This window comes from Dioscorea cayenensis, chromosome 12 (genome assembly GCF_009730915.1).
Source record: "Dioscorea cayenensis subsp. rotundata cultivar TDr96_F1 chromosome 12, TDr96_F1_v2_PseudoChromosome.rev07_lg8_w22 25.fasta, whole genome shotgun sequence".
Classification (NCBI taxonomy): domain Eukaryota; kingdom Viridiplantae; phylum Streptophyta; class Magnoliopsida; order Dioscoreales; family Dioscoreaceae; genus Dioscorea; species Dioscorea cayenensis.
In genome coordinates, this window is record NC_052482.1 from 14524276 (window position 1) to 14551584 (window position 27309).

Here is a 27309-nt window from a genome sequence, read left to right on the forward strand (position 1 = left end):
ATATTTAATAAACTTGCTATGCTATCGTTGTGTGAGGTTGAGGCTAATGGTGTAATTGAAGATAGTGAAGTCTCGGTTGCTACATCCTCTACCATACTCTATTATGTTAGCCCTTCACTACTCCGATCGCAACTGGTTTCTTTATGAAAGATTGCATTTCAACTAACAATAACTTCCCCACTAATGTAATTGTACAACTTATATGCTTCTGACTCAATACAATAACCAACAAAAGTACATTTTTTTTATTTTTTATATAGCTTTTGATGCTTATGTGAATCAATTGATTATATATTAGACAACCAAAAACTTCAAATGATTCACAGAAGGCTTCATACCTGACTAAGACTCATATGGAGTTTGGTTGATCACTGCCTTTGTTGGTGAAAGATTAAGAAAGTAAACCACAACTTCAGCCTAAACTTTGTTTGAAAGATCTCTCCCTTTCATTAAACTCCTTGCCATTTCAACAACAATGCTATTTTTCCTCTCTATAATGACATTTTACTTCGTCATATGAGGTATAGTGAGCTCTCTCAATCTTTAGATCTTGCTCAATAGGTTCGGCTATACTAGATCTGGTCATGCACAATTATTTGAAAGAAAACCAAGATAAATAAGATCAAAAGCAAAACCCCTAAAAACATAATAGCATGATGCAAAGAAATAAAATTTTTTTGAAATGAAATAAAACAAAATGAAAGAAAAGGTAGTCTAATAATTCAGATTTTTCCTAATCTTTTTAGTCTCAAGCAACAATGCCAAAAACTTGATGTGTTTGATTTGTAATGAACTAATCTACAATTGTACAGGTCATCAAGTAATAGTGATTGTATGAGCAGGACAAATATTTGTTGCAAAAACTATAAGCTTTTGTGACCAACATATATACTCGGTTGCTAAAACTATGGCCTTTTGCGACGACCATATTCACCTATCACAGAAACTAGTAGTTTTTGTGACAACCAAATGTTCTTGTCGCAAAAACTATTTACTTTTGCTACCAATCAGATATCGTCGTAAAAACTATAATTGTTTGCGACCAACACAAATACTCATCGCAAACACTATGAACCTTGTGACCAACATATACTTTTACAGCAAAAACTATGAATGTTTGCTACCAAAACAATTGCCATCGTGAAAACTACGAGCTTGTGTGAAAAATTATGGGCTTTCATAACCAAATTATAATTTGTTGTAAATACTTCACGCTTAACAATCTACTCCAAAATTTTATTGAAATATAAATTAATTAGTTTTTGATTAATTTATTTTGTCCTTAGGGACATATATGTGAAAAATAATTTTATTACTATTAATAATATATTATCAACAGTAATTGTTAAAATAAATATTACTTAATAAATATTGAGAATTAATTTTATTTTCATAATTTGAATATGTTAACAAACATTATAATTTAAAAAAATTGCTTGCTTTAAAGATAAATCTACAATTATATATTTAACTAATAATGAAAATAATTACTTAATGAATGAATTTAATTTAAGTTATCATTGATGGTGTAATAAAAAATTAATGATATAATAAAAGTTGAACTGTTAAAAAAAATTTTAAAAAAACTGATTACAACTTTACTTAGAGAATGTTATATATTTTGAAACTATTAACAAATAAAGCTTTTCTATAATATATTGAAACTATTATACTATTTATGTAATTTACAAAAATAAATTAAAATTAATTTGTAACCGTAAAAAATATATATTTGAGAGAAACCATGTTAATGATACTTTTAGTTATATAATTAAATAGTTAATCATATTTAAAAACCATGTTAATTATATAAAAACCATGTAAACGTTATAATTAAATAGTTAATCATATTATTAAACCATGTCAATTAGCGTTTACACTTGTCACTATATTTAATTAGATACTATAAACCCTCTCAACCTCCTCTCTGTTCTCCGAATACTCTCTTTTTTCCTCCGCTGCTGCAGCTACATCGCCTGCGATTGGAGGCATCGCCCTCTCCACCTCCTCTCCTTTCTCCGTCTCCCTCACCCCAGGACTCTCGATTGAATATTTTGGTCTTTTTCATCTTTGTGATCATTTTCAGGAGGAGTTTGTGTGATTCCAGTCTCGATCCAAGACCAAAGGTGAAAGAAGCTGAGTTCTAGGGTTTTTTGTTTTTGAAATCGTGTTTATGGTGATTTTTCTAGCTTTGAGAGGTTTTATTTGTTGATTAGGGTATTGGTGTCTTGGTTTGAGAACCTTAGTTCTGAGGGGCTTAGGGCATCAGTTTACCTTGGCGACGGCAAGATGTTCTGGAGCATGACTGGATTGTTTATGACCTTCCCTGTGAGTTTGAATTCTTGTTTATGTGATTTGTTCCATTTTATTTTTCATTTTCTTATGATGTCTCTGGCTGTGGGAAGCTGGGGACTGGATTGGTAGATTTTTGCATGAATTCTTGATATGTCATGTCACCAGGCTCCATCTGCATTTGATGTCGGACTTTATTTAATAATGAATTTTTTTTACTTAGATATGGATTTTGTTTCCATATGAATTGCATTTTATACTGATTTTTTTTATCTATAGTAGGTCATATGAATTCCTAATATAATTGATAAATTTCATGATTTGGGAGCTAATTCAGTGATGCTATTGGTTGGGATGTTGAATGGGCTATGCATGTAGTGTTCTGTTGATCATGGGAATGATTTCTCTCAGGAAAAGTTCATTTTTTGTTGGTTTGGATTTAGGGCTTTTGTAGTTTTTTGATTGATCAAGATAATTTAGATTAGGGCTGCAATGAAGGATGAGGAAAAGTAGATCTAATTGAAAGACCATATCTTTTTTGGTATGATGGAATCGCGGATTGAGAGTTCATTTTCTTTGCCCAGAATTTTTGGGGAAAATTTAATTTGAAGTGACATGGATCTTATTCAATATATTATTGTAGTTGAATGAGTTATACATGCATTATTCAATTGAAGCAAATGAATAATCTTTGGCAAGAAAAGTTCATTCTTTGTTGGTTTTGATTTAGGCCTTTTGTTGATTGTGGTTGATCAAGAAGATGCAGGCGCTACAAGGAAAGATAATGGGAAGTAGCTGTAATTAGAAAAGCATATATTTTTAAGTTGTTGGACTCTGTTTCCTCAAAAAACTAAACGATGGAAATTTTATTTGAAAGTGATTTGGGAGCTAATTCAATGGTGCTGTTGTAGTTGAATGAGATATACCTATATTGCTTATTTGAATGATGTAAATTATTTCACTTATGGAAAAAGTTATCTTTTTTTGGCTGGTTTTGAATGAGGGTTTCTGCGGGTTGTGATTGCTGAAAACAAGGAATTAAGACTGCAAGGAAGGATGATGGAACTTAGATGTAATTGAAAGAACATGTCATTTTATTATGAAGTAATGGGACTCCATTTTCTCCAAATTTTTGTTGAAAATTTATTTGGAATTGTAAAGATGCTGCTTTGTTTGCATTGTAGAGGTGCTCATGTATATATATATATATATATATATCTATGAAAAACTGTGCTCATAAAATTTTCTTTCTGTTTGTTGTGGTAGGTATTAACTTGGATTATAATCCTTTCTTCTCCATGCTTTTGTAGCTTGAAGGAATATGACATCTGAAAATCGTATATGAACACATGTTATATATGGCAAGGCTGAGCTGATGGAAAGCAAAAACCAGTTTTAGTCACATAAAACTTTTACTGGCAAGAAAAAATTGGATAATATTAGTGACATGTATTCTTGTTTTTGACTTAAAAAGGTATATATATATATATATATATCGAGAAACCGGGAATTTTAGTTGAAAACATGGGCTTATCTTCTTCTTTCCTTTTTTTTTCTTAGAAATGTATCATGATTCTTGACTCACATCCCAATAACTAAGTTAAGAGGTGATGTGGATATGTATGCTTTGCTATTTGAATTTAGTCATAAGATAAGTCTGTCTCAAGAGAAATAGTGAGATGGTATGATCTCCAACTTGGCATTTTGAAATTGGACAATCTTCATACATTGGCATCAAAGTGAACATATTTCTATATCATCTCATTCCTTACTGCTTCAATATGTAAAAAAAAAAAAAAAATTGCAAATTCCATCAAGATAGGAAGAATTTCTTGAAGGAAGAAGAATGAGTAAGTTAATGATAAGCTTTTGATAATAATGTTAGGCCATTGAGAAAATTATTATTTATGGAATATAGTTGTATATGCAAGTTTTGAGAATTTGTTGGTAAAATTTATAATGTGATAACTTTTGTTGTTTTCGAGGAAGAACAAATAGAAGTAGTAGTAGATTGTGTTAATGTTAGTGAATGCTCATTGTTTTCTCACAAGTTCTCATTATTAATGTTTTCAGTTTGATTGAGTTCTAGAATGCTCAGTAATGAATGTTATTCTAAATCTTCATCTATCACAGGTCGTAGGAAGAATAACCATGCTGTTCTGTGATTGTGTTTCTATTTTGTTAGACATACATATTGTTCTTCTTGGACATTCTCATGATATCTGTTTTCAGTTTGATTGAGTTTTATAATGCTTTTTGAACAAAACTTTTGTCCTCTTCATTGTTGCCTGATTGGGTTTCTGTTTGCTGAACATTCATTGGTCTTCTTGGAAGTTATCATTAGCAGTGTTTCCAATTCATATAAGCTTAATAATGCTTATAGCTGCATGTGATGCTGGATTTTCATCTATCACACTATAAGAATTGCTATGTTGTTCTGTGACTTTGTTTTGTGTTTATATTTGTTGAACATGGATTGGAAATGTGTTAACCTTCTTGAGATTCTCATTATCATTAATGTAGATTATATCTCAAGGATTAGCAATTCTCCAAGTAATTTTTCCTCATGGAAGGATAAAATGATGGCAGAAAAAAACCTCTTAAGCAGCCTTCTCTTGTACTGATTGCATCATGGAAGGATAAAATGATGTCATCTTATTACTTTTTCTTTAATACTATTATGTCAATAGTATATGCAACATCCTACAATTAACTATCTCATCACTAAATATTATTTAATGCTCGAACCTAATATGTATGCTTTAATGCACATTTTTTCTTTTAACAGTGTAGTATTGATTTTTAAATTGTTTTCATTTATTATGTTTGTGTGTAGGGAGGTGATAATGATCTTAGAGATATGATAGCTAATTCTTAAGAAAATATAAAAGATACCCTTGAAAAAGATAACATTGAGAATAGTTTGGAGAAATATTGCGAAAAGATGATGACAATGATGATGCAACCGAAAATGAAGATAGTGATGACGATGATGATTGAACATTTAAATGTTTTGAATGTTTTCAACTCTTTTTGAATTTCATCTTTAGAACTTATATCAATTTAATGTTTTATAAAATCCTATAATATTTAATTTCGTATATTTATTTAATTTCATGTTTTGTAGAAGTCTATAATACTTAATTTTGTTTGGGTTCACATGTTAAATTGAGTCAATGTTGTGGTAAATGAGTTTGTTATGTGTAAGCTTCTTGTTATATAATTTAAATTATGTTGTAATACAGGAGCCTAATTAATGAGGTGTATGCTACTCCTTTTTTCATAAAGCATTTGCGACTTCCTCACAAATAATATCTAGTTGCGATGGATCCCAATTCATAGCAAAAATATTTATTTGCGACCAATGGGATTGGTCGCAAATAACACTCATTTGTGACGATAAAAAGGTAGTTGTAAAAAATATTCATTTGCAACGGATAATAGTTGGTCGCAATTAATAATCTGATGCGACGATTTACTCTTTGTTGCAAATAATACTTTTTGCGATGACATATTAGTCGTTGCAAATAACACTAATTATGTGACTAATTGTCGTTATCAAAAAAATTCATCGCCTTAATTCATCGTGTTATTAATGTTTTTATGACTAGATATCTGATTTTTTACGACAACAGGTTGATGTCGCAATAAGTATTTTTTGCGATGGTTGGTTGCCAAAACTATCTTTGCGATGGAAGAAGATATGATGACATGTGACGGCCATATATCATCGCAAAAAACATTTTACACGATATTTGGCTTTTTGCGACAATAACTGGTCATAGCAAAAAAAGCTTTTCTTATAGTGTTGGAAATGCGATTATTCCTTTCTATCCAAATTGTCCAACAAGTTGCACGGTTAAAAAGGTTCACAAGACTAGAGGTGGGCACGGGCCGGTTAACGGGGCCAGCCGGGTCTGGCTCACTCAAAGAATGAACCGGAACCAGCCCGTTTTATCACAGTAACCGCCGGGTCCGGGCCAGGCACGTTTGACCCGGCGGGGTTTTATCATTTTTATTATATTAAATAATACTTTATTATTTACAAATGAAATGAATAAACTTTCAAAAATAATGCCAAAGATGGGATTCAAACCGAGGACCACCACCATGGGGATTATCACATTAACCAATTGATCTACATATCTTTCTTGTTTAAATATAAACAATAAATAAATATAAAGAAGTTGCAAATTTTTTTTAAAAATTTAATTCCAAACAACAAAAAAATTAAAATAATTTATAATAACTTAAAATTTTTTAAGAAATATCAAAATAATTTCAAAAAGGATAAAATAAGTTACATTTTCATTTGTTTATTTATCAAATTAAATTATTAGTACACCTTTTTAAGTTCAACAAAAATTACATATCAAGTAGTATTCTTATTTTAAATTAAAGTTATCATAAACTTATTTATTTATTATAGTTTAGGTTGCCTCTAGATTTCAATTTGGTCTTTAACTATAGGATTATTATTGTGCTCATCATATTGTCATTGAAAAAAGTTACTAATCAAAATAATATGGTGTTAACTATTATTCAAAGATATTCTTTTTTTACTAATATATTTTTTATAAATTAAAATACATAATTTAAAAATAATTTTTTTATTTTATTTTTTATTTTATAAATTGAAACAAAATAATCTAATATATATGTGACAAATAAGAGTGCTCCTATTTAAGAGAATTTAAGAGTGTGCATGTGTAGGGATTTAGTGCTTATGAGTCCAAAAGACGATTAACAAAATAATTATTTTTAAAAAAAAATATTTATGAAAATTTATTGTTTGATACTTTGATATTTTTACATATTGATTTATATAGTTTTTTAATTTATTATATGGTCTTTTAATTTTTTATAAATTAAATATATATGTAAAATATTTTGATCCATATCCTACATCTATCTATATATAATTTTCTAATGAATGTCAAAAATAAATTGTAGCTCAAATGGTTTGTTTTTTGTTGTCCAAGGTCATGGACCATGTTGCACAGTGCTTACAACCCGTTTCTTACATGGGCTTGGCCTGCCGGTCCAACCGGCGGGCCAACCCGCCGGGCCACAGGTTGGGAGAAACCCAACCGTAACCGGCCCGTCTAGAGTACGGGCCGGTTACGGGTCAATGAACCGGCCATCCGGACTGACTGGGCCGGTTCCGGGCCGGGCACGGGCCGGGCCGGGTTTCCGGACGGCATGTGCCCACCTCTACACAAGACTAGTCAATCTTAATGTATTGCTAGCGTCCCATTAGGACTAGACCTCCCTGAGGGTAGGAGTGTTTGGGGTGTTGAATAAAGGTTGTGAATTATAGATTATTAGTAGGTGAATTTGCTAAATAGACAACGAGCTTATTGATGGGAATTATTTATATATTTGATTTGAAACCTCTAATATTAACTTCCCAATTAGGCATTCAAACTTAGTGACATACATTGATTTTTTTTGCAAATCACATACATTACTATTATAAAATGCATTAAACATTAATCAATAAGTTGACAAATATATCTATTCCATAAGTTAAGCTTGTAATCATAGCATTAGATTTTTAAATTTAATCATAAATGAGATTAATTTAAAGTCTAATATATAACTTGATTTTACTATGAATTGAGTACATTTTTACTTGGTTTGTCTAGGCTGACAAGATTCTAGTATTAGCCAATTTAGTAAAGTATGTTATAATAAATTACCTACAATGACACGAGTCTTCTTCCATGTGGCGGAGGAGATTGTCAACCATCTCTTTCTTTACTTCGGTTTGCTTAACCAATATGGTACCATTTTGGAAACAAATTAGGCCTATCTCGATACCCCTTTTTTCTCGGTAATCTTTGAAGTAATCTTGACAAATACCAATTGGATATCTGGAAGCTTTTAACTAAAGCAATTTATTGGAACATTTATTGGGAATGGAATAATCACAATTTTTTCTGTGAAAAGGAATATATAATCACATTTTCAACTTTTGTATTATCCCACCTTCACCAATTATAATTAAAATTGATTTTATGATCTTTTCTCTGCTATTTGGAATTCTAGATCCAAAAGAGTTAAATTGAAGGAGTTCACATCAACTATCAAGCAGAGCATCAACTTTCTTCATTCATACTCAGTTGTGCCCAATGAGCCAACTTCAATCAATGGCTATAACTGAAGCTACTTGCATTCCTCTACACTGTGTCCCCTAGGTTAAACATTTTGATCTTGGCTATGCCATTTGGGTGAGGCAAGTTTCAATAGCTATTAGGTTTCGTTTTACAGCCTTTCCCCACTCTTAGTGGTGTATGTAGTAATCTGATTTTTTCGACTCTGTCAATACCTGTCTTTTCATTTGCTTTGTATATGTTGTATTCTCTCTCTTTTTTTTAAAGAAATCTAGTGGTTTATTGAGTTATATATATATATATATATAATAGATAAATCATGAATTTTCTTTTTTTCTAGTTCTCCCAGAAGGCCTCGTCGAAGGGATCAATATCAATACTTGTTTGTCAATATGAGTACTACAATCTATATAGGATACCAAAACTTGTTTGTCATAGAAAAAGCAAGAAGCTATCCATGAGAAACACAAAGAAGCATAGGATCCCCTAATAGAAGCTTATTGTGTAGAACATGGAATTCATTGAGTGGAAATTGTTAGGCATGCTTTTGTGTCTAATTGGTATGTATATATAAGGGTCATTCCTTCAATTTCAACAAGCAATCATCTCTATAGCTTTATTCTTTTACTAAATTCTCATGGGGAAATATAGATTTTTTACATTGCTTTATGCCCTGTTCTTTTTCCAATGTTTTAATTCCTTTTATAGGCATGGTTATGGCAACCAGCTATATTCAGTTCTTGATGACCAAAATAACAAGAAAGATTGCCAACATCGAATCTACATTGTTCATGTCCGAAGCCTGAAGCATGATGAGTTGCTTGGTGATGAAGATGTAGAACATTGGCATAGGTCTTTTTTGCCAAACACTACACTTGATACTGGTGAGCCACGCTTGGTTTACTCGTATCATCATGCAATTAGTGGATTTGCTGCAAGACTAACTTCGGAGGAAGTGAGGACTATGGAGTCCATAGAAGGGTTCTTAATGGCACGACCATCTAGAAAACAAAAGCTCTCCACTACCTATACACCAAGGTTCTTGGGTTTAAGCCGTTGGAGTAGTCTGTGGCTTGACTCATTCATGGGATCATGAGTTATAATTGGTGTTGTTGATAGTGGCATTACTCCCGACCATGCTTCTTTCATGGATGATGGCACAATGCCACCGAAACCCCCCAAATGGAAAGGGAGTTGTCGTTTTCGCAACAAAACACTATGCAACAACAAGCTCATCGGCGCTATTGCATTTCGTGGCTCAAGAAGGCCTTCACCAAAAGATAGTAGGAAAGATGGGCATGGGACACATGTTGCGGGCATTGCAGCAGGAAGTTTCGTTGATAACGCTGACGTTCTTGGGCTTGCCAAGGGCACAGCATCAGGTACCGCACCTAAAGCTCATCTTGCTATATATAGGGCTTGCACCAGTAAGACATGTGATGATGCAGATATTGTGGCAGCTATAGAAGAAGCCATTAAAAATGGTGTGGATATTCTCTCACTTTCTCTAGGACAAGAATCAATTCCATTTTATGATGATGACACATTGATTGCAGCACTCTCTGCTGTTAGAGCAAAAATATTTGTTTGTATGGCTGCAGGAAACTTAGGCCCTCGTCTAAAGAGTGTTGAGAATGGTGCTCCATGGATCCTTACTGTTGGAGCTAGCACCCACGATAGGAGAGCTAGCGCTACCGTCAGACTAGGAAATGGTGTGGAAGTTGAAGGAGAATCTGGTTACCAACCAAGCACGTTCAATGCCGCAGGTAACATCATCTTCCCGGGTTTTCGAGGTCAGAATGGCACACTAGGATGCAAGAAAGACTCTTTCAATAACATTGACATAAAGGGAAAGATCGTTCTTTGCTCAATTGAAATAGGAAAGTTCAGAGACATGAGCATCAATGTCAAAGAAGCCGGAGGGGTGGGGATGATAGTGTTGGATACATTTGTGCAAGGATCTACTACTTTCTCTGATGATTATGTACTTCCAACAGCTCATGTCAATTACACCGAGGCATGGAAAATTGTGAGTTATTTCAAAAGCGCAAACTCAATTGCTACCGCAATAATTGCATTTAATGGCACAAAGTTTGGCGCTCGGCCATCTCCCATCCCTTGCTTTTTTGTCCTCAAGAGGTCCACATGCATATAGCGGTGGCATAATAAAGCCCGATATCCTTGGACCTGGCATTAATATCCTTTCCGCGTGGCCAATTAAACCTGGACCAAATCCCAGTGGTCCTCCAGCCTCATATTTCAACTTTCAGAGTGGTACATCAATGGCCACACCTCATCTCGCAGGGATAGCGGCACTACTGAAGAACACTCATAAGAACTGGTCGGTAGCAGCAATTAGATCAGCAATCATGACAACTGCTGACAGGTTTGATCTTGATGGAGACCCGATTTTTCATGACTATGATCTACAAAAAGATCATGCAAATACGACTGACATGGGTTCAGGACAAGTGAATCCTATTGCAGCCAATGACCCTGGTCTTATTTATGATATAAACCACGATCACTATATTCAGTATCTTTGTGGTCTAGGTTACAATGACACACAAGTTTCAATTGTCGCTGGTAGTTCAGTTAAGTGTTCCATTGTTGGCAGCATTGCTCCTGAGGATCTTAATTATCCTTCAATATCAATATATTTGGATCCCTTGAAAACGAAGTCCGTCAAGCGTACAATAACAAATGTTGGGGATGCTAATGAGCTTTACAACATAGACGTTGAAGAACCTAATGGAATCAGAGTGGTGGTTTCTCCATCACCAATTCAATTTTCAAGGATTGGTGAGGAGAAGAGCATTAGTCTTGAATTTAGTAGTAATGGAATGGCTTTAAACCAAGGCAGTATCTTGGATGGACAACTTAAATTGGACTCAGGCAAGCACTTTGTAAGGAGCCCAATATCAGTCACCATCCTTTAAAAAGTCTTTAAATATGAATTATGAATAGAGTACAAATTAATTGTTCAATTAATAAATACTGACTTTAAATTTGCATGTCATGCCCTAAACTTGGCTAACCAAACCCAGTGCGCCCACAAATGGCCGTTCACATACTACGGGGTACAACCAAGTGAACATATATGCATGGAAGGCCTCTAAACCTATCATAAGTCATAAATACTAACCAAAATAATATAATTCAATAACAAATAATTGGGCTTGTAATTACAAATAATTCAAGCCAACATAAGACAAGACAATTCATGGTCTACAAAAGAAAGATAAAACAAATTAACAAATCACTAGATCAAAATCAATTTTTACTAGACAACCACTGTTAAGCGACCACCTTTTTATTCATTCTTGATTTGAAAAAAAAAAAAGAATAAACTTATGAGCTTGACAACCTAGTAACTAAATAACTAAAAATATTTTGGGATCATATAGAATTCAAAAATTTGGAATAAAATATAAATCATAAAACATAGAAATTAGATAATAGAAACATAATCTAAGAAATCAAAGTGATTAAAAAAGATACATAATTGTCAAGCAATTAGTAAATATACGTATCCCAATTGCTATGACCAAAAAAAAAATATTAGAGATTATTTATTTAATCTCAGTGACTGATAGGGAAATGTAGTCACCTATTTTACGCAAGTGTACGTGTTGATTGAGTACTAAAATGTGCTGAAAAGCAATGTTATCGGTCCACAAGCAACTAGAGAATACTAGTACTAATTCTAAATCCGAAAACTAACCTAATCATAATCGTGGAGTGTAAATGCAAAGTAAAAAAAATCAAGAATCAAACACAAATAGAAAATACGGCTAATCAAGCATAAAAAAAGAGTGTCTGGGCATATATATTCCCTAGGGTTTGTTAGCTTATGGGTATTGGTTGTATATAGTTCTGTAATCTAGTTGAACCAAGAGAGTTCCTAAATCAAAATACCCCTTTTTCTCAAGGTGATAGGTAAATAGTCCAATACAGCATTGATAAAGACTACCCTACGACCTCAATGTATTCTATGAACTTTACCTAGAGAAAGCATACATTCAAAAGGTAGACAAATCTTTTGTAGAAGCAATCGTCCCTAATCTCATACAAAGTAGAATCGAAATCTCTTTCTAAAGCTACTTCCCATGATTGCATTAAGAATGAAATTCTGTGCTAACTCACTCGGAAGGATCAAGGGAGGATAAATCTCAACTCTAAAATACCCTATCTCTAGGCATACTTGTGATCCCCTTCAATTGTGACTTAACTATACTAGGTGGATATATTAATTCATCATACAAGTACATCAAACATGGATTCTCGGCTCTCACTACAATAAAATCCAAGACAATAGAAATATGCAATTAAATTCAATAATGAAATATTGCAATTAATAATTCAATATCAAAGCATTCAAGATCCACAACCGATGTCAATCAAATATAAACCCTGGGTTCTATTTATGCCCAAATGCTAACAAGTTAGTTATTTATTAGAGGAGAACACTCATACAATCAAAAAGAGATAAGAGAAATGAATGAAAACATGAAAACCCCTTTCTCTCTTTTTGCCCCTTAGAATGCCGAAGAACTTCCCTCCTAACTTCCATAAACACTGCTAAGGATGCTCCTTGATGGCTCCAATAGTACCCTAGATAGTGGGTGAGCCTCCGCTCCTCGTTCGATTGCCATAGATGATCTGGAAAAATGCTCCCCCTTTTTCCCTTTGCTTTGCCGTCAAAAACTTCTTGAAAACCCCTCAATAAAATCTTTTACACCTAACTACTACTGGTTCTTTACATATGTAAGAACAAGGTCATAAGGAGTTGAAGATGATGGGTTGCCTATCTTACAGGCATCTTATGGTCGTAAGCTCAACTTGTAAGGTCTTTGTCTTGGTGTTGCGGTCCAACTTACAATTGTAAGTGATGGAGCGTAAATTTCTTTGGATTGCTCTTGCGACGCTCTTACGAGCTTATATTGTTCCCTGTAACCTCCTCTGGGTATATAGCCCTTGTGGTCAGACTCACGGGAGTAAGTCTAGCCCGTAAGTCCCTCTGTCTGGTCATTATACTCCTCCTTATGGGCATAAGCATGCCCACAAGGTCCTCTGGATGAGGCTTACGGCCAAAAGTCTGAACTTAAGATGTTCTGCCTAGCCCATTCCTTAGCTATTGATGTTAAGAAAGCTATATCTTTTTTGTTTTGGCTCTAAATTGCTTGTTTTGGCTCTCTCTCTCTCTCTCTCTCCTCATTATGCGTTGTTTGTCACCTGAAATCACAATTTACACCATGTTTAACATCATCTTCCAAATAAACACCCTAATACATGCAAATTAAGTGTAAAAAATAATATAAAATCATATTCAATTATACACTTATCAAACTCCCACACACGTAAGCTTTTGCTTGTCCTCAATTAAAAACACACCTTACATTCCAAGAGGAATGAGTGCATGTCCTCAAGTAATTAAAATTGGGAAGTTCCAAAAGTAGTCAGGAGTGTTTGAATGCATGAATGCTAAAAATCTTCAAGTTTCTAAAAAAAAAAAAATTCAACTCTATTTAAAATTATTGTTTGTCTGTGTAGATCTTTACTTCTCTTCTTTTAACCTACAAGACTTACATAGCAAAAATTCACAATTTAAAATTTTCTTTTTTTCAAGGTGTTAGCTTCACACAACTTCTACGGCAGCCTTTTCTCTTAGGGTCATGTCGGTATCTGGCTTATTCTCCGTTTGGCTTCTAGAGCTGCTAGAGCCGTCAGTGTTAGTACTAGTCACATTGTCTATATCCTCCTCCTTTCTCTATCTCTGCTTGAGATATAAGAGCTATAGCGGACATAAGAGGAAGAGGAAGAAGCTTTACCCCAGCATGTGTTGCCAATCAGCACACCTAGACAACAATCCAAAGCTTGGTTACGATTGGGGTGGAGTGACAGTCAAAGCAGGGGTAGTGGAGCTAGTGTTGCTATTGATGGAGATGATGGGGGAGTCGTTGGTGATGATGGAGGAGAAAGCTACTCCTACTCGGGAGTGGACTTAACGGCCTTGACAAAGACATAGCGATGTCCCCTAGGCACCGTTGAAGGCGGATCATTCTCATGACTCGCAAGGTGTCCATAGCTAATGGGATGGTCTCGCCCACGAAGCACATGCTCTCCATATTCTGCGGTCTACCATGTGATGTAAGGGTTGATGTGAAGGACTCCGACACAGGTGTAGCAGGCCTGATGGAGAATAGACTGTGCGACGACATACCCCAGATGGAAGGGTACGTGTTTAGCCATCACATAGAGGAAAGTGAAGTTCGTTGTGTTGACGATACCCGTCAACTCCTTGCGCCTTGTCAAAGTCCTGCATAGGAGATCATGGATGTACCTCAAGGCAGGTGAGTTGAGTGTCAATGCCTTCAAGTGCATTGGGTAATAGTAGGGGTCGCAGTGGATCTTGTGCCACTAGTTCTGTCGAAGAGTCCCCTAAGGGTAGATATATCTCTAGTACCTCATACACCAGGATCTAGGTGAACTCCCGGTCATATAACCCTATATGAAGAGAGAACTCAGTGTACGACATCTGGATCATCTTCTCCTGTAGATGGAAATGGATCATGTTGCTCCTACTCCAGATCGGTGGCACCTTTAGGATGACAAAGGTGGAGAGCACCTCCAGTGTGAGCTTTTGGTATGCCTGCTCATCAATAGTGAACAACAATTCCCACGTGTTGCGTGCAGTAACTTGTGCATGTTATGCGCCAGTCCCACTGACTCTAGTGTTGCCCAATCGATAACCTGAGTATCTCCGAATTTCAATTGGGAAAGTCGGGTGTACCGCTCCTTGTGAGTAGTTAAAGATGACTCCCCTCTCACCCTTTGGGTCTATGTGTGATTCTCTTAGTATTCACCATTTCATACACAACAAAAATGAACTTAGAATTCACAAGAAAATACGAAAAATGAACAAATAGTGAACTACACGGCCTGGTACACACCCATGTATCTCTCACTGGGCCGGTGTATCCCAGTTTTTTACAAGCAAATGACTTAGAGGATAACACGATAGGTACACGACTGTGTATTTCAAACTGTGCTCATATACTTCCTATTCATAATAAAAAGTAGCAAATTGCATCAGTTAGACCATCTTCAAACCAATGGTTTGTGGACAATTTGGCAATAGCCATACGGTTTGGATAGCGCTTCATCCACTATGATTGTTCTCCTCCTTCATATATGATTGCGGGTTCGGCTTCAGAATCAAAAATGGGAGTGTGACGCATGAAGGCTTGACTTTGGGGGACCTCATTGTAATTTTGGGCCATATCCCAAAAAGGTTGAGAGGTATTAGCCATGACAAAGGAAAGATTGGGGATTCCTACTTCTCTCACTCAAACTCACCAAAGAGAATTTCGTGAGAAAAGTAGGAAGGGAGCATTTGTTTATATATAAACAATATAATATATGTCCTAATCCAACTCAAATCCTAAGTTAAATAAAATTTAAACCATGGATATGTTTAGAATTAAATCTAAACATCCTAATCTTAATCTTAATAGATCATTTGGTTGTCTTGGACTAGTATGCAAATTCCAAGGCAAATACAAAATGCAAATTATAAAATTGCCCCTGAGAAAATATCTCCAGACAAAATGCAAATTACAAAATTACCCCTGAGAATTTATCTTGAGGCATAAAGGCAAATTACAGGATTACTCTTGAGAACACATATCTCGAGGTAATATCAAATCTTAGGATAGCCCAAGCACACATCCCGAGGCAATCCTGAATTTCATGTGGCATGAGAACGAATCTCGAGGCGATTTGAGAAGTGCAAATCTTGAAGCACTTGAACACACATCCCGAGGCAGATTTAGTTAAGTGAATTTTTAAAATAATAATAATAAAATAAAAATAAAATAATAAAAAACAATGATAATATATAATAAATAATAAAATAAATAAAATATAATAAATAATAAAATTAATTAAAAAAAATAATTAAAATTTGAAATTAAAATTTAAAATTCGAAATTATTTTTTTTTAAAAAAAATAAATTAATTAAAATTAAAATTAAAATTAAAAAAAAAATTAAAATTAAAAAGAATCTGATCTTACCTGCTTGTTGTAATCTCACGGGTGAGTTGGGATTAGGATAGGGATGAGAAGGTTTTGGGATTAAGATAAGGATGAGAAGAAAATTCTTATAAAAGGAAAAGAAGAACAGAGAAAGAAAAAAACTGGGAAAAAAATGAAAAATCTCTGAAAGAAAAAGGTAGATGGTTTTTATCTCTTTCCCTATGCTACTAGATATATATATATAATATATAAAAAAAAAGAAAGAGAAGAGAATTCCAAGTGCCGCCTGCCGTCTGATGCTCACCGCTGCTGCCTGTCAAGGGAGTCGCCGTCATGTTGAGTGGCTGAGATAATGCCGCCAACCATGTCCGGTACCACCTGCCTCGACTGTCTGCCGTCTGATGCTCGCCGCCGCTTGATGCCAGTGCCACTGCCGCCGCTCGTCGCCGCTGTTGTCTGCTGCCATTGATGCATGTCTTTGCTTGGACCACCCCATTTAGCGTTTTCCTTGATCGTCCAAATACAGTGATCCTGCTTTACGGGCTGTTCAGAGAGAGACCTTATCGGTGGATGTTTCAAAGAAGGGAGGAAGCATTTTGAACTACGAAATAGCTGTGAGTGAACAGGAGTTAGTGAAGCATAATGAACCAAGGGATAGTCATCACTTTGTGGCTCCAATAAGTCGGTTTTTAGTCGTAGGCGCCTCAAATGTCACTACGATGTTAGTGCATTTCTGCCCAACATACTAAGCTACACATGCTCCTATGGGTGGACAAACTGCCTTTTCAACTCAAATGTTATCATCTACTGTGGAGAACTCTTCAGCTTTCCAAGATTATGGCCTTCAAGAGGGACAAAGGAGTTTTAAAAAAAATGTAGTTGAGGCTCTTCAGCATTAACATAAGGCTCTTCATATAGGGCAACATCATTAAAGAAGAAGGTGGATCTAATTCTGGTAATGCTCCCAATTTCTAGTTCCTGGGAGAGGTAACCCATCCTCAAATGTGGATGTACAACCTTCTCAATCAAGCAAAGTTGAAAAGGTCTGACATGAAACCTGCAAATTTTCTACTTGTTAGAGGGTTATTGAATCTTATTGACTTTGGCATTGCTAAAATCATCTTGAGTGATACAACCAACATCCAACGTAATGCACAGGTTGGCACACTGAATTACATGTCTCCAGAGGCATTCATGTGGAATGAACACGATGCAAATGGAAACACTATCAAGTGTGGACGTCCTTCAGATATTGGTCCCTTGGTTGCATCCTCTACCAAATGGTTTATGGTAAGACACCATTTGCACCATGAAATTGTATATGAGCCAGTCTCTAACCCATGGCTCTTTGATCTGATGTGTAGACGTCTTGCATGGGACCGGAGTGAGAAGTGGCGGATACCTGAGCTACTTCGACACCCATTCCTTGTTCCTCTATTATCAGAGGGACTTCCTCTCTCTCATGACCATCACTGTAGTTTGCTTATGCAGAAGGTTCAACTGTTTTGGAATGAACCCAAAGTATTTCAGTTGTGTTCTGAACTGCATATGATTGTTGAAACCTTGAACCAACATCAGACTCAACTAGGCACGCGTGACAAGAATGGCAGCTTGCTTGATGCTTACGATGCACTATTACATAATGGATTCTGTTTGCTTGTACTTTTTTTATTATTTCAACCTATTGTTTCTAGTAATATTTTTATAATGAGAGAGTCACCATGAAGGGAAATATTTGATATTAACCAATTTTCTTTATCAGTCAATTAGGAAGAGCCTCATTGATGGTATCCTTGGTTTAAAAAAATATAATAATAATAAAACAAAAAAAAAGAAAAGAAAAGAAAAAGAAAAAATAAATAAACAGAATAAATAAATAAATAAATAAAATGAAATGAAATGATGAATGAGGAGGCGCACGCATGAAAATTCACAAGAAATCATGCATACGTGCATGAGATTGAAAAAAATAATAAAAAAAAATTAAAAAATGAATAAAAGAATGAGAAATCATGCATACGTGCATGAAATTAAAATAATAATAATAATAATAAAATAATAAAAAAATTAATAAAAGAATGAGAAAGTATGCCTACGTGCATGAAATTAAAAAAATAATAATAAAAAAATAAAAAAATGAATAAAAGAATGAGAAAGTATGCCTACGTGCATGAGATGGAAAATAAAAAAAAGTATGGAATAAAAATTAAAAAAATATATATATATATATAATGGGCCCACCATTTAAAAAAATGAATGAATATTTACCAACATTATATCATGCTATGCATGCATATGCAAAAAAAAAATAATCGTTTTGTATTCAAAAAATGGGTTATACATGATTAGTAAAGATGGATGTTGGTGATGCTGAAAAGATGGTAACTACAATGATACGAATTATGAAGATGACTATGAGATGTGTGGCAATGAAGAAAAAGGTTCGGCCAATACATCAAATACCGATGGCATGTTATTAGAGCAACAACAAAATTAGTTGGTCAGAAACTATAACAAAAATGTTCAATTCACGGCAATGAAACCCTTTTCTTAGAAAAAAATATATGAAAGATGGAAATTATATATATATATATATATCTCTTAAGGCCGTAATGAGAAAGACTTTTCAAAATGATGGTGGGACATGCAACGTGGTGACAAAACATAGGCAGTGGCGAATCTCAAGGCAATAACGAGATATACATATACATATATATATATCTCAAAATGGCAAGGTTGTCAGACCCGGCCCGGGCAATGACCCGGCTAAGCCCAGGGGTCAGGGATCAATGAGTTCAACCGGGTCGAACCGGAGTTGAACCGGAGTCAATAATTAAATATAAAAAAATATTATAATAATTAATAATGAGCAAATATATTATTAAACCTATAATTATATTATAAAAACCTACTCAAATTTGATATTTAAATTGATAAATGACCTTATATAAAGTAGAGTTTTCTAATTTTGTCATTTATTTTTACATTTTTTAAAAATTTACAAATTTAATTTATTAATATATAATTATCAAACTTCTCTCAGTGTTATTTATTTATTTATTTGTTTATTGGTTGATTTTGTTAAAATAAATAAGAAATTTAATTCACTAATTCTTATATCTCAATTGAGTTTTTTTATTTTTGTTTTTAAATTTTTCTTATATTTTTTTATTTAATTAGAATACTTTTAATTTTTATATTTTTTTATAATAAAAATTACACTCATTTATTGTTTTTATTTTTCTTAATAAATTAAATTTTTTTAGAAAGTATTTACATAATACATTAATATATTTTATTTTTAAATGTTAATTTTTGTTGGGATGTTTATGATATATATATATATATATATTGTAATTCTATTTATTGGTTATAAATTATAAATTAATATTAATAAATATACACAATTTTGTAGTTTCTAATGAGAAAATAATAATAAATTATTAAATATTGTAAAAAAAAAATTAAACATTGTGACCCGATTGACCCGGCCGGGTCAACCGGTTCCCGGTTGAACCGCCCGGGTCACCGGGTTAACACCGGGTTTTTTAATACCCGGGTCAATGGGGTATACCCGGGCCGGCCACATGGCCGGTTCCCGGTTTTTTCGGTTGAACCGGCCGGGCCGGTCCGGGTTTGACAACCTTGCAAAATGGCAACAAGGCACGCGACGCGGTGACAAGGCACAAGCAACGACAACGATATATGATAATAAATATATATATATATATATATATATATATATAATAAAATAACAAAAATTATAACTCGCAAATTTCCTTGCCCTTTTACTTGTACTTTTGCCCTTAATCGGAGGTTCCCAAGATACTATTTGAGGTAATTAATAATAGAGGCTTGCCTCTATTAGAAATGGAAGAACACACGAAACAAATATGATATTTGTGCTTCGATGTATCATCTGGTGTCTTTTTCACAAACATGATGACAACTGCATATGCTTGATTTCACAATTAGTACGAGATTTGTTTCCTCGCACCGAGTAAGAACACGTTCTAGATTCTTGAGGCATAGCTCAAATGAGTCACCGAACATAGAAAAATCATCCATGAACACTTCCATAAAGTCTTCCACCATATCTTCAAAAATTGCCATCATGCATCTCTAAAAGCCGGCAGGAGCATTACATAGGCCGAAAGGCATTCGGAGATATGCAAATGTTCCATAAGGACATATGAATGTGGTTTTTACTTGGTCTTCTGGTGCAATAGGAATTTGGAAATACCCAGAAAAGCCATACAGAAAGCAGTAGTATGAATGCCCTACAAGCCTCTCAAGCATTTGATCAATAAATGGTAGCGGGGAAGTGATCCTTTCGGGTAGCATCATTTAATTTTCTGTAGTCACGCCATCCCGTAATTGTTCGAGTAGGAATTAACTCATTCTTCTCATTGGTGATTACAGTCATTCCCCTTTTTTAGGTACTACTTGTACTGGGCTTACCCATTCACTGTCAAAAATTGGATAGATAATGCCTGCATCAAGAAGTTTAATGACTTCAACTTTTACTACTTCCTTCATGTTTGGATTTAGTCTTCTTTGTGGTAAAGCTGACGGTTTATGATTCTCTTCCATCAAAATTTTGTGAGTGCAGAATGAAGGATTTATCCCCCTGACATCAGTTATCTTCCAGGCAATTGCTTTCTTGTGCTTTTTCAAGACATTCACCAAATCTCTCTTTTGTTCGACTGTAAGGTTTGAGGCAATGATGACAGGAAGCTGAGTTCCTTTCCCCAAGAAATGCATATTCAAGGTGTTCAGGTAACTTTTTCAATTCTAATTCAGGTGCTTCCTCCGATGAAGGTCTCAGATTTTTATTCAGCAGCAAATCACTTTATTCTGGTTCCTCTTCTTCTGCATATACTGAGCTTTCATCAGAACTATCATCGATGCCATACACAGATTGCATAATAACCTTAGTTTCTTTCCCCTGATCTCTGCTAGGTTCACCTAGATGCTTATAGTTTTGCTATGTCCAGTGCTGTCAAATCAGTCAGGATACCAGCCTCTTCATCCGATGGAACTTTACCAAAATTCATGAAGTCTGTGAGCATTACCTTCCATATATTATTTTCATCTGCAATAACTGAGCCTTCCCATGGTTTAAATATGGAAGCAGAATTGTCTTGTATGTGGAATAAGTGGTGTTTGGGTGGTAACCAATCGTTTCAGATATCAGCCATAATTTGTTCACCCCCTTATGCAGAGTCCCAACTTGCCATGATGAATCCTCTCCAACCTCCTTTAATCCTCGTTGTATGGTTCTCTCAATTTCACTGTCTTGTACAACTAGGTTTGATGGATATGCTCGTGTCATGCACAGTACTTTGCAAAGTCAAGAAAAATATAAAAAGTTAAGCTCAAAAATAAATAAGACAAATGAAAAGAAGAAATAAAATAAAATAAAAATGGTTAGAGCAATAAGCTAGAAATTTCCTAGAATTCCTTAAGTCCCCGGCAACGGCGTCTTGATTGCTTCCCGCAAGTGTACGGGATCGCCAAGTAATACCCTATGAGTGACACAGGGGTCATATTCCACGGGGCCAAGGAAGTATTATTACTCACTCTTCATCTATGATCTAGCCTACAATTCTTAGTAAGAAGAACAAATAAAACAAAATAAACTAACCTAGGCTAAATCCTATGGCCGGGTAGCTAACACACATAAATAAATAAACAAGGGAATGTCAAGCAAGAGAAGGCGGTGTTTGGACAAAGAATCAGCCCTAGGGTTGTCATTAAGTCCCAAACTTGGATGGTTTAAAGTGTATTGACGGCGTTTAAGATCTAAAGATCTCATAAATAGGTTAACCCCAATTTCTCGGCGGCTAACCCTTAATCCTATAGGAGTGTTAATCGGAATCTCTTCCAGATTAATCCACCTAAGATTGCAATGAGTTCAAGGAAATCTCTAATAGGAGTAAACCTACTATCCTTCGGCTTAAACCTAGCATTGGAGGGATACCAACACCCGATCTCTCGGCGTGTTAGCACAAGAATTCCCTTTCAATCTTTCCTAGATCTAGTATACGTGAGTAGGTCACATCTACGCATACAACTTATAAAAGAATAATGGATCTCTCCATACATTTAATTCTAGACATGAAAGCATGAAAGATTGAATCTTAAACAACTATCAAATTAAATAAATAACAACATCACAAGCTCATACACAAGAATACACCCTAGGGTTCATCCATATACAAACACTCAAAATAAGTTAATCCCTCATGATGAGGGATACTTACACAACATACAAGGAAAAGAAAGACAATAAAGAAGCAAGAAAACTCCCTCTACGATCTTGATCTCCTTGAATCGATGAACCTTCAAATGGTGATGCAATGGTGGCTTAGAACTTCACTCCAACTCCTTCTCCTTTGCTCCTATCCCTCTTGGTGATGAAGTGTGCTTGTTCCCCACAAGGATCATCGCCGGAAGGTGGCCGGAAAGCCTCAAGAAAGTTTGGTGCTGGCGGCCCAAACGGCCAAGGAAAAGTCCCCTTTGGTTCTCCTACAAATGTGCTTTAATACCCCCAAAAAATCATGCCATACCGGGTCAATGAGGGAGGTCAATGGTGGCCTCATTGAGGCAGTATGAACCTAGCAAAACTCCATCTTCTATTGCTACAGTGTTTATCACGGGTCAATCCTGGGCAACATTGAGCCCGTATAGCTTGGATCAATTCCTGCCTCGAAAATCATCCATGTGCTACAGTGGTTACTACATTGATCTTGCTACAGTACTCCATCTACAGATCTGTTACAGCAAATACTCTACAGTATCACGACCTTGTTTTCTTCTCTTTTTCTGCCCAAATCGTATCTTTGTGTCTTCCATGGCGTTTCTATGCCCTATAAAGCAAATAACACACGATTAAGCATAAAACAGGGCATCAATCATTATAAAATTACATGCTAACAATAACAAATACATATATGAGAATACATACATTTAGACACTTATCAAAGTCCACCTGTTCCGATGATTTGGCATCCAAATCAATAGAAGAGGTACTCTATCGGCCCTTTGGTTCCCATGCCTCACAAGCCATGACTAGGGATTGAAAAGGCATCTACCTTAGCTTGTGCTACTAAAGTGGTGATGACGTCTACTTCATAATTGTCGGTTGCCTTAGCCGGCTTGTTCCTCTCGGAACTCCATTAATAACCATTAGTAGCCATCTCGTCTATCAAATTTTGCGTTGAAAAGTTCCACACCATAAAATGCTTGGCCATGCTGCGAACATTTTCTCAACTTGTCCTTGTACCTCTCCCGAGTGTCATACAAGGTTTCTGATTCTAACTGCCTATATGAGGAAATGTCATTTATGAGCTTGGTAATCTTAGCCTGAGGAAAGTATCTGGTGTAGAACTTCTCAACTAACTGAGCCCATGTCATAATAGATTCCGTTGGCAAAGAACTTAGCCACTGCTTAGCCTTTCCTCGCATTGAAAACGGGAATAGCCAAAGGTGAACTGCATCCTCAAACACATTATCTGCCTTGAACATATTACAAATGTTGAGAAAACTCATAAAATGAGCATATGGGTCCTCATTCTAAAATCCATCAAACTGGCACATATGTTGTACCATTTGTATAAAGTTCAGCTTTAACTCAAAATTATTTGCTACCACGGGAGGATAAACAATACTCAATCCTAACCTTTCCATGTTTGGTCATGCATAATTAATAATACCCCTTTGATTATCAGCCATTAGTGCTTCTTGATCAACCTCAATGTTGATCTCAACTAACCATGTGGCATGGAGGTTCACTTGTCTCAATCTCCTATGCAGTGTGCATTAGATATTTGGATCCTAGCTTGCTAAAGAAGATGAACTGCCAGGGTCATACAAAGTCACCTTCAAATAAAGCAAAAGAAAGAATCAGAAAACTAAAGAAAGAAAAGAAAAGAGAAGATAAAACAAGAAATTTAAAAATGACTAGATTACTAGAATCGTAATGTTCCTAAAAGTTGCCAATCCCCAGTAACAGTACCAAAAACTTTATATGACCCTTGCGTATTGCAAGTGCACAGGTCATAAAAAGTAGTATAATATACCTAATAGAGGATTGGGTAGTTGAATCCATAGGGATTAGTAATCTTCTAGTACTAATTTATTTTCTAATATCTAGTTTGATCAAAGGATTGGGTAGAGTTCTAATCTATGAATCTAAAGAGAGATTAAGAAAGGTGGAGAACGGAAAGAAAGAGATGGGATAAATCTAAATAGAAACATTGATGAAAAGGAGCTCCCCGGACTAATCCCATAGTGAAACATGCAGTGACTCTCCAACAGTGATTATGAGTTACATTCTATGAATATTATGTGTGCTCTAAAAGCAATGTCACATATATGGCAATCAAATACATCAAGTATTGCAACTATAACTATGGTAATCATGTACATCAAGTTTTGCAACTACCCTATAGCAATCACAACTATGGCATTCAACACATGCTGATTTTCATAATGACAACTACACAAATCATACACATCAAGTTATGTAACACAAGTTTTAACAAAACACGAAATTCAAAAAACCTGAGAATCCACACTCTCATGTAGCAATTACTGTAGTTGTTATAAATACCGCCTTGAAAATTTGTGTTCGGTGTCTTTCTCCTATCTTTTGGAGAGAGTGCGGTTAGGGTTTGGAGGAGGTTTTTGCCAGGTTTTGGAGCATTTCTATAGGGTTCAATATCAATTTCCTTCTAAGGAGAGTTGTTAAGGGAGCTTTCAATGGCATTGTTTCGGCGAGGTGTGCCCTAGACTTGACGGATGAGTCCTTAAAGAAGAAGAAGCGGCTCTTAGAGACCATTATCATGGATAAAATGGGGATTATTCTTATGCATAGTTTGCTTTTATCTTTGATTTATTCTTTGATCATGTATTGCTTTATGGAGAGCTAAACCCCTAGTGGGTACTTGAACTTGTAAACCCTAGGATGATTTTGTTTTATTGACTCTTAATATATTTCTTTTAATTGAGTTTCAATCTTGTTTGCATATGGTTTGATTTTCCCTTAGGGTGACACTGGGGTTGAGAATCCATCTGGTATCCTTTTAAATGAGTGACAACTTCATTAGAATTAGACTTAGCGAGATTGAAGAGGGTTGAGAGGTAGCAGAGCGTCCCCTTTCCCTTCCGATGTGATTTATCCTACCTCCACATTCCATAAGTTCTTTATAATCACAAACATAGTGAAGTGTTGATAGATCTCCTTCACTAGGGCTTAACCGCTGGGGCTTAGTTGTGATTAGGGGTCTTTCGCCTAGACCAAAGGATTAGATCTAGATTTGGGAATAGGGTTTATCACTTGTAGTCCCTAGAACTCCAAGTAGTCCCACGCAGTATAAGGTGTTGAGAGTATTTCTTTCCGCCGGGGCATACGTAGAGGGCTAGTTACAGTTGACCTTAGATTTAGGACTGTGTGCTTTTGGATTTCCACGACTCTTTGAAATTTAATTAGGGAAGCATAATATTAATCTTGAACTTGAAACAATAGTCCTAGGGGAGCACTGTTAAAGTACCCCACTTTACCATTGATTGTTTCCTTCTCTTTACCTTTTATTTTATTTTATTTCTTTATATTTTATTAGTATCCAAATTATATACACCAACTGATTATTCACTTAGCTAGTTAGCAACATCACTTGTTTCTGAAACCTATTCCCTGTGTATTAGACTACCCACCTACTTGGGTAATTTATTACTTCGACAACCCGTCTACTTGCGGTACACACACGCAAAGGGTGTGTTAATTGCCAATTGTGCATAGTAGTAGTCAGGATTTCTTTCTGGTTAGTTCTTTCTCTTTTTGTAATTATTGTTCATCATTCGAAGTGTTAGCCTAGGAAATAGATGAAAGTGAAGTAATAGTAGCTCCTTGGCCCCATGGAATGTGAACCCTTGTCACACACAAGGTATTACTTGATGACCCCATGCACTTGCGGGACTCAATCACTAAGATTGCCCTAAAAGTCCTCATCAAATATATTTATATTGTGCGTCTTATAGATTGCTTATGGGCGTAACGATATGGCCGTAAGGAGCTGGAGATGATGGGCCACGAGCCTTACGAGAACACTTATAGCCGTAAGTCTAATCCATAAGATCCTCTTTCTTATGTTATGGTCCAGCTTACTGCTGTAAGCACTGGACTGTAAGCTTCACTGTGCTACCCTTGCAACCGCCCTTACGGGTGTAAGCCATGTTCGTAAACTCCTCTAGATGGTTCTTACAGGCTTCCTTACGGGCATAAGCCCTACCCATAAGGTCCTCTAGTTTGACTATATACTCCTCTTTATGGGCATAAGCATGCCCGCAAGGTTCTGTAGAAGAGACTTATGCCCATAAGTCAGGCCGTAAGCTGCCTGTAAACCATCTTGTTTGCCTTGTCCTTATCCAATTGATATCGAGAGAGCTCCATCTTCTTTGTTTAGGATCTAGAATGCTTCTTGTGGCTCTCTCTCTCTCTCTCTCTCTCTCTCTCTCTCTCATCTTTAAGTGTTATCCGAAGCATGAGAATGCAAAACACACTATATTTAGCGTTAAATTCCACAATATACTTCAAATATATGGCTAATGAGTATGCAAAATGATATAAAATAATAGAACATTATACACTCATCAGTAGCTCAAGTGGTTAATTTTTTAACAAAAATTTTCAAATTAACAAACAAAAAAAAATTCAACCCACCGGGTCACAGGTTTGAGAGATTCTAACCCATAACCAGGCCCACTACATTAGCAGTTGGTTACAGGTTACAAGCAGGTTTTGTGGGGCCGGTTCAGGGACAAGGTGGGCCAAATCTCAGCCAGTGCCCCCATTTAGGC

General features: G+C 35.4%; 1 protein-coding gene, 1 long non-coding RNA gene and 1 other non-coding gene across 3 annotated transcripts; all 3 read left to right on the plus strand.

Annotated features, from left to right (window-relative positions):
- The first annotated feature begins 1915 nt into the window (after positions 1-1915).
- On the plus strand, positions 1916-3480 carry LOC120273440. Its single transcript, XR_005540528.1, has 3 exons — positions 1916-2126; positions 2217-2328; positions 3023-3480. It is a non-coding gene; the product is annotated as an uncharacterized LOC120273440 (long non-coding RNA).
- A 3797-nt stretch (positions 3481-7277) lies between these two features.
- LOC120273190 (subtilisin-like protease 4) lies at positions 7278-11347 on the plus strand. The gene is made up of 4 exons (XM_039279827.1): positions 7278-7366; positions 9117-9446; positions 9528-10437; positions 10679-11347. Exons 1-4 carry the CDS (start codon positions 7278-7280, stop codon positions 11345-11347), a joined length of 1998 nt encoding a protein of 665 aa, XP_039135761.1.
- Positions 11348-23695: 12348 nt separating this feature from the next.
- Positions 23696-23802, plus strand: LOC120274342. Its single transcript, XR_005540869.1, has one exon. It is a non-coding gene; the product is annotated as a small nucleolar RNA R71 (small nucleolar RNA).
- The last annotated feature ends 3507 nt before the right edge of the window (positions 23803-27309 follow it).

Bases quoted from the DNA above. Each gene is read 5' to 3' on its own strand.
- LOC120273190 (XM_039279827.1), top strand. From the start codon at position 7,278: ATGGACCATGTTGCACAGTGCTTACAACCCGTTTCTTACATGGGCTTG. The intron at 9,447-9,527 runs GTTCTTGGGTTT...TGTTGTTGATAG, and splicing joins TCCACTACCTATACACCAAG to TGGCATTACTCCCGACCATG. The intron at 10,438-10,678 runs GTGAGTTATTTC...TTCAACTTTCAG, and splicing joins ACACCGAGGCATGGAAAATT to AGTGGTACATCAATGGCCAC.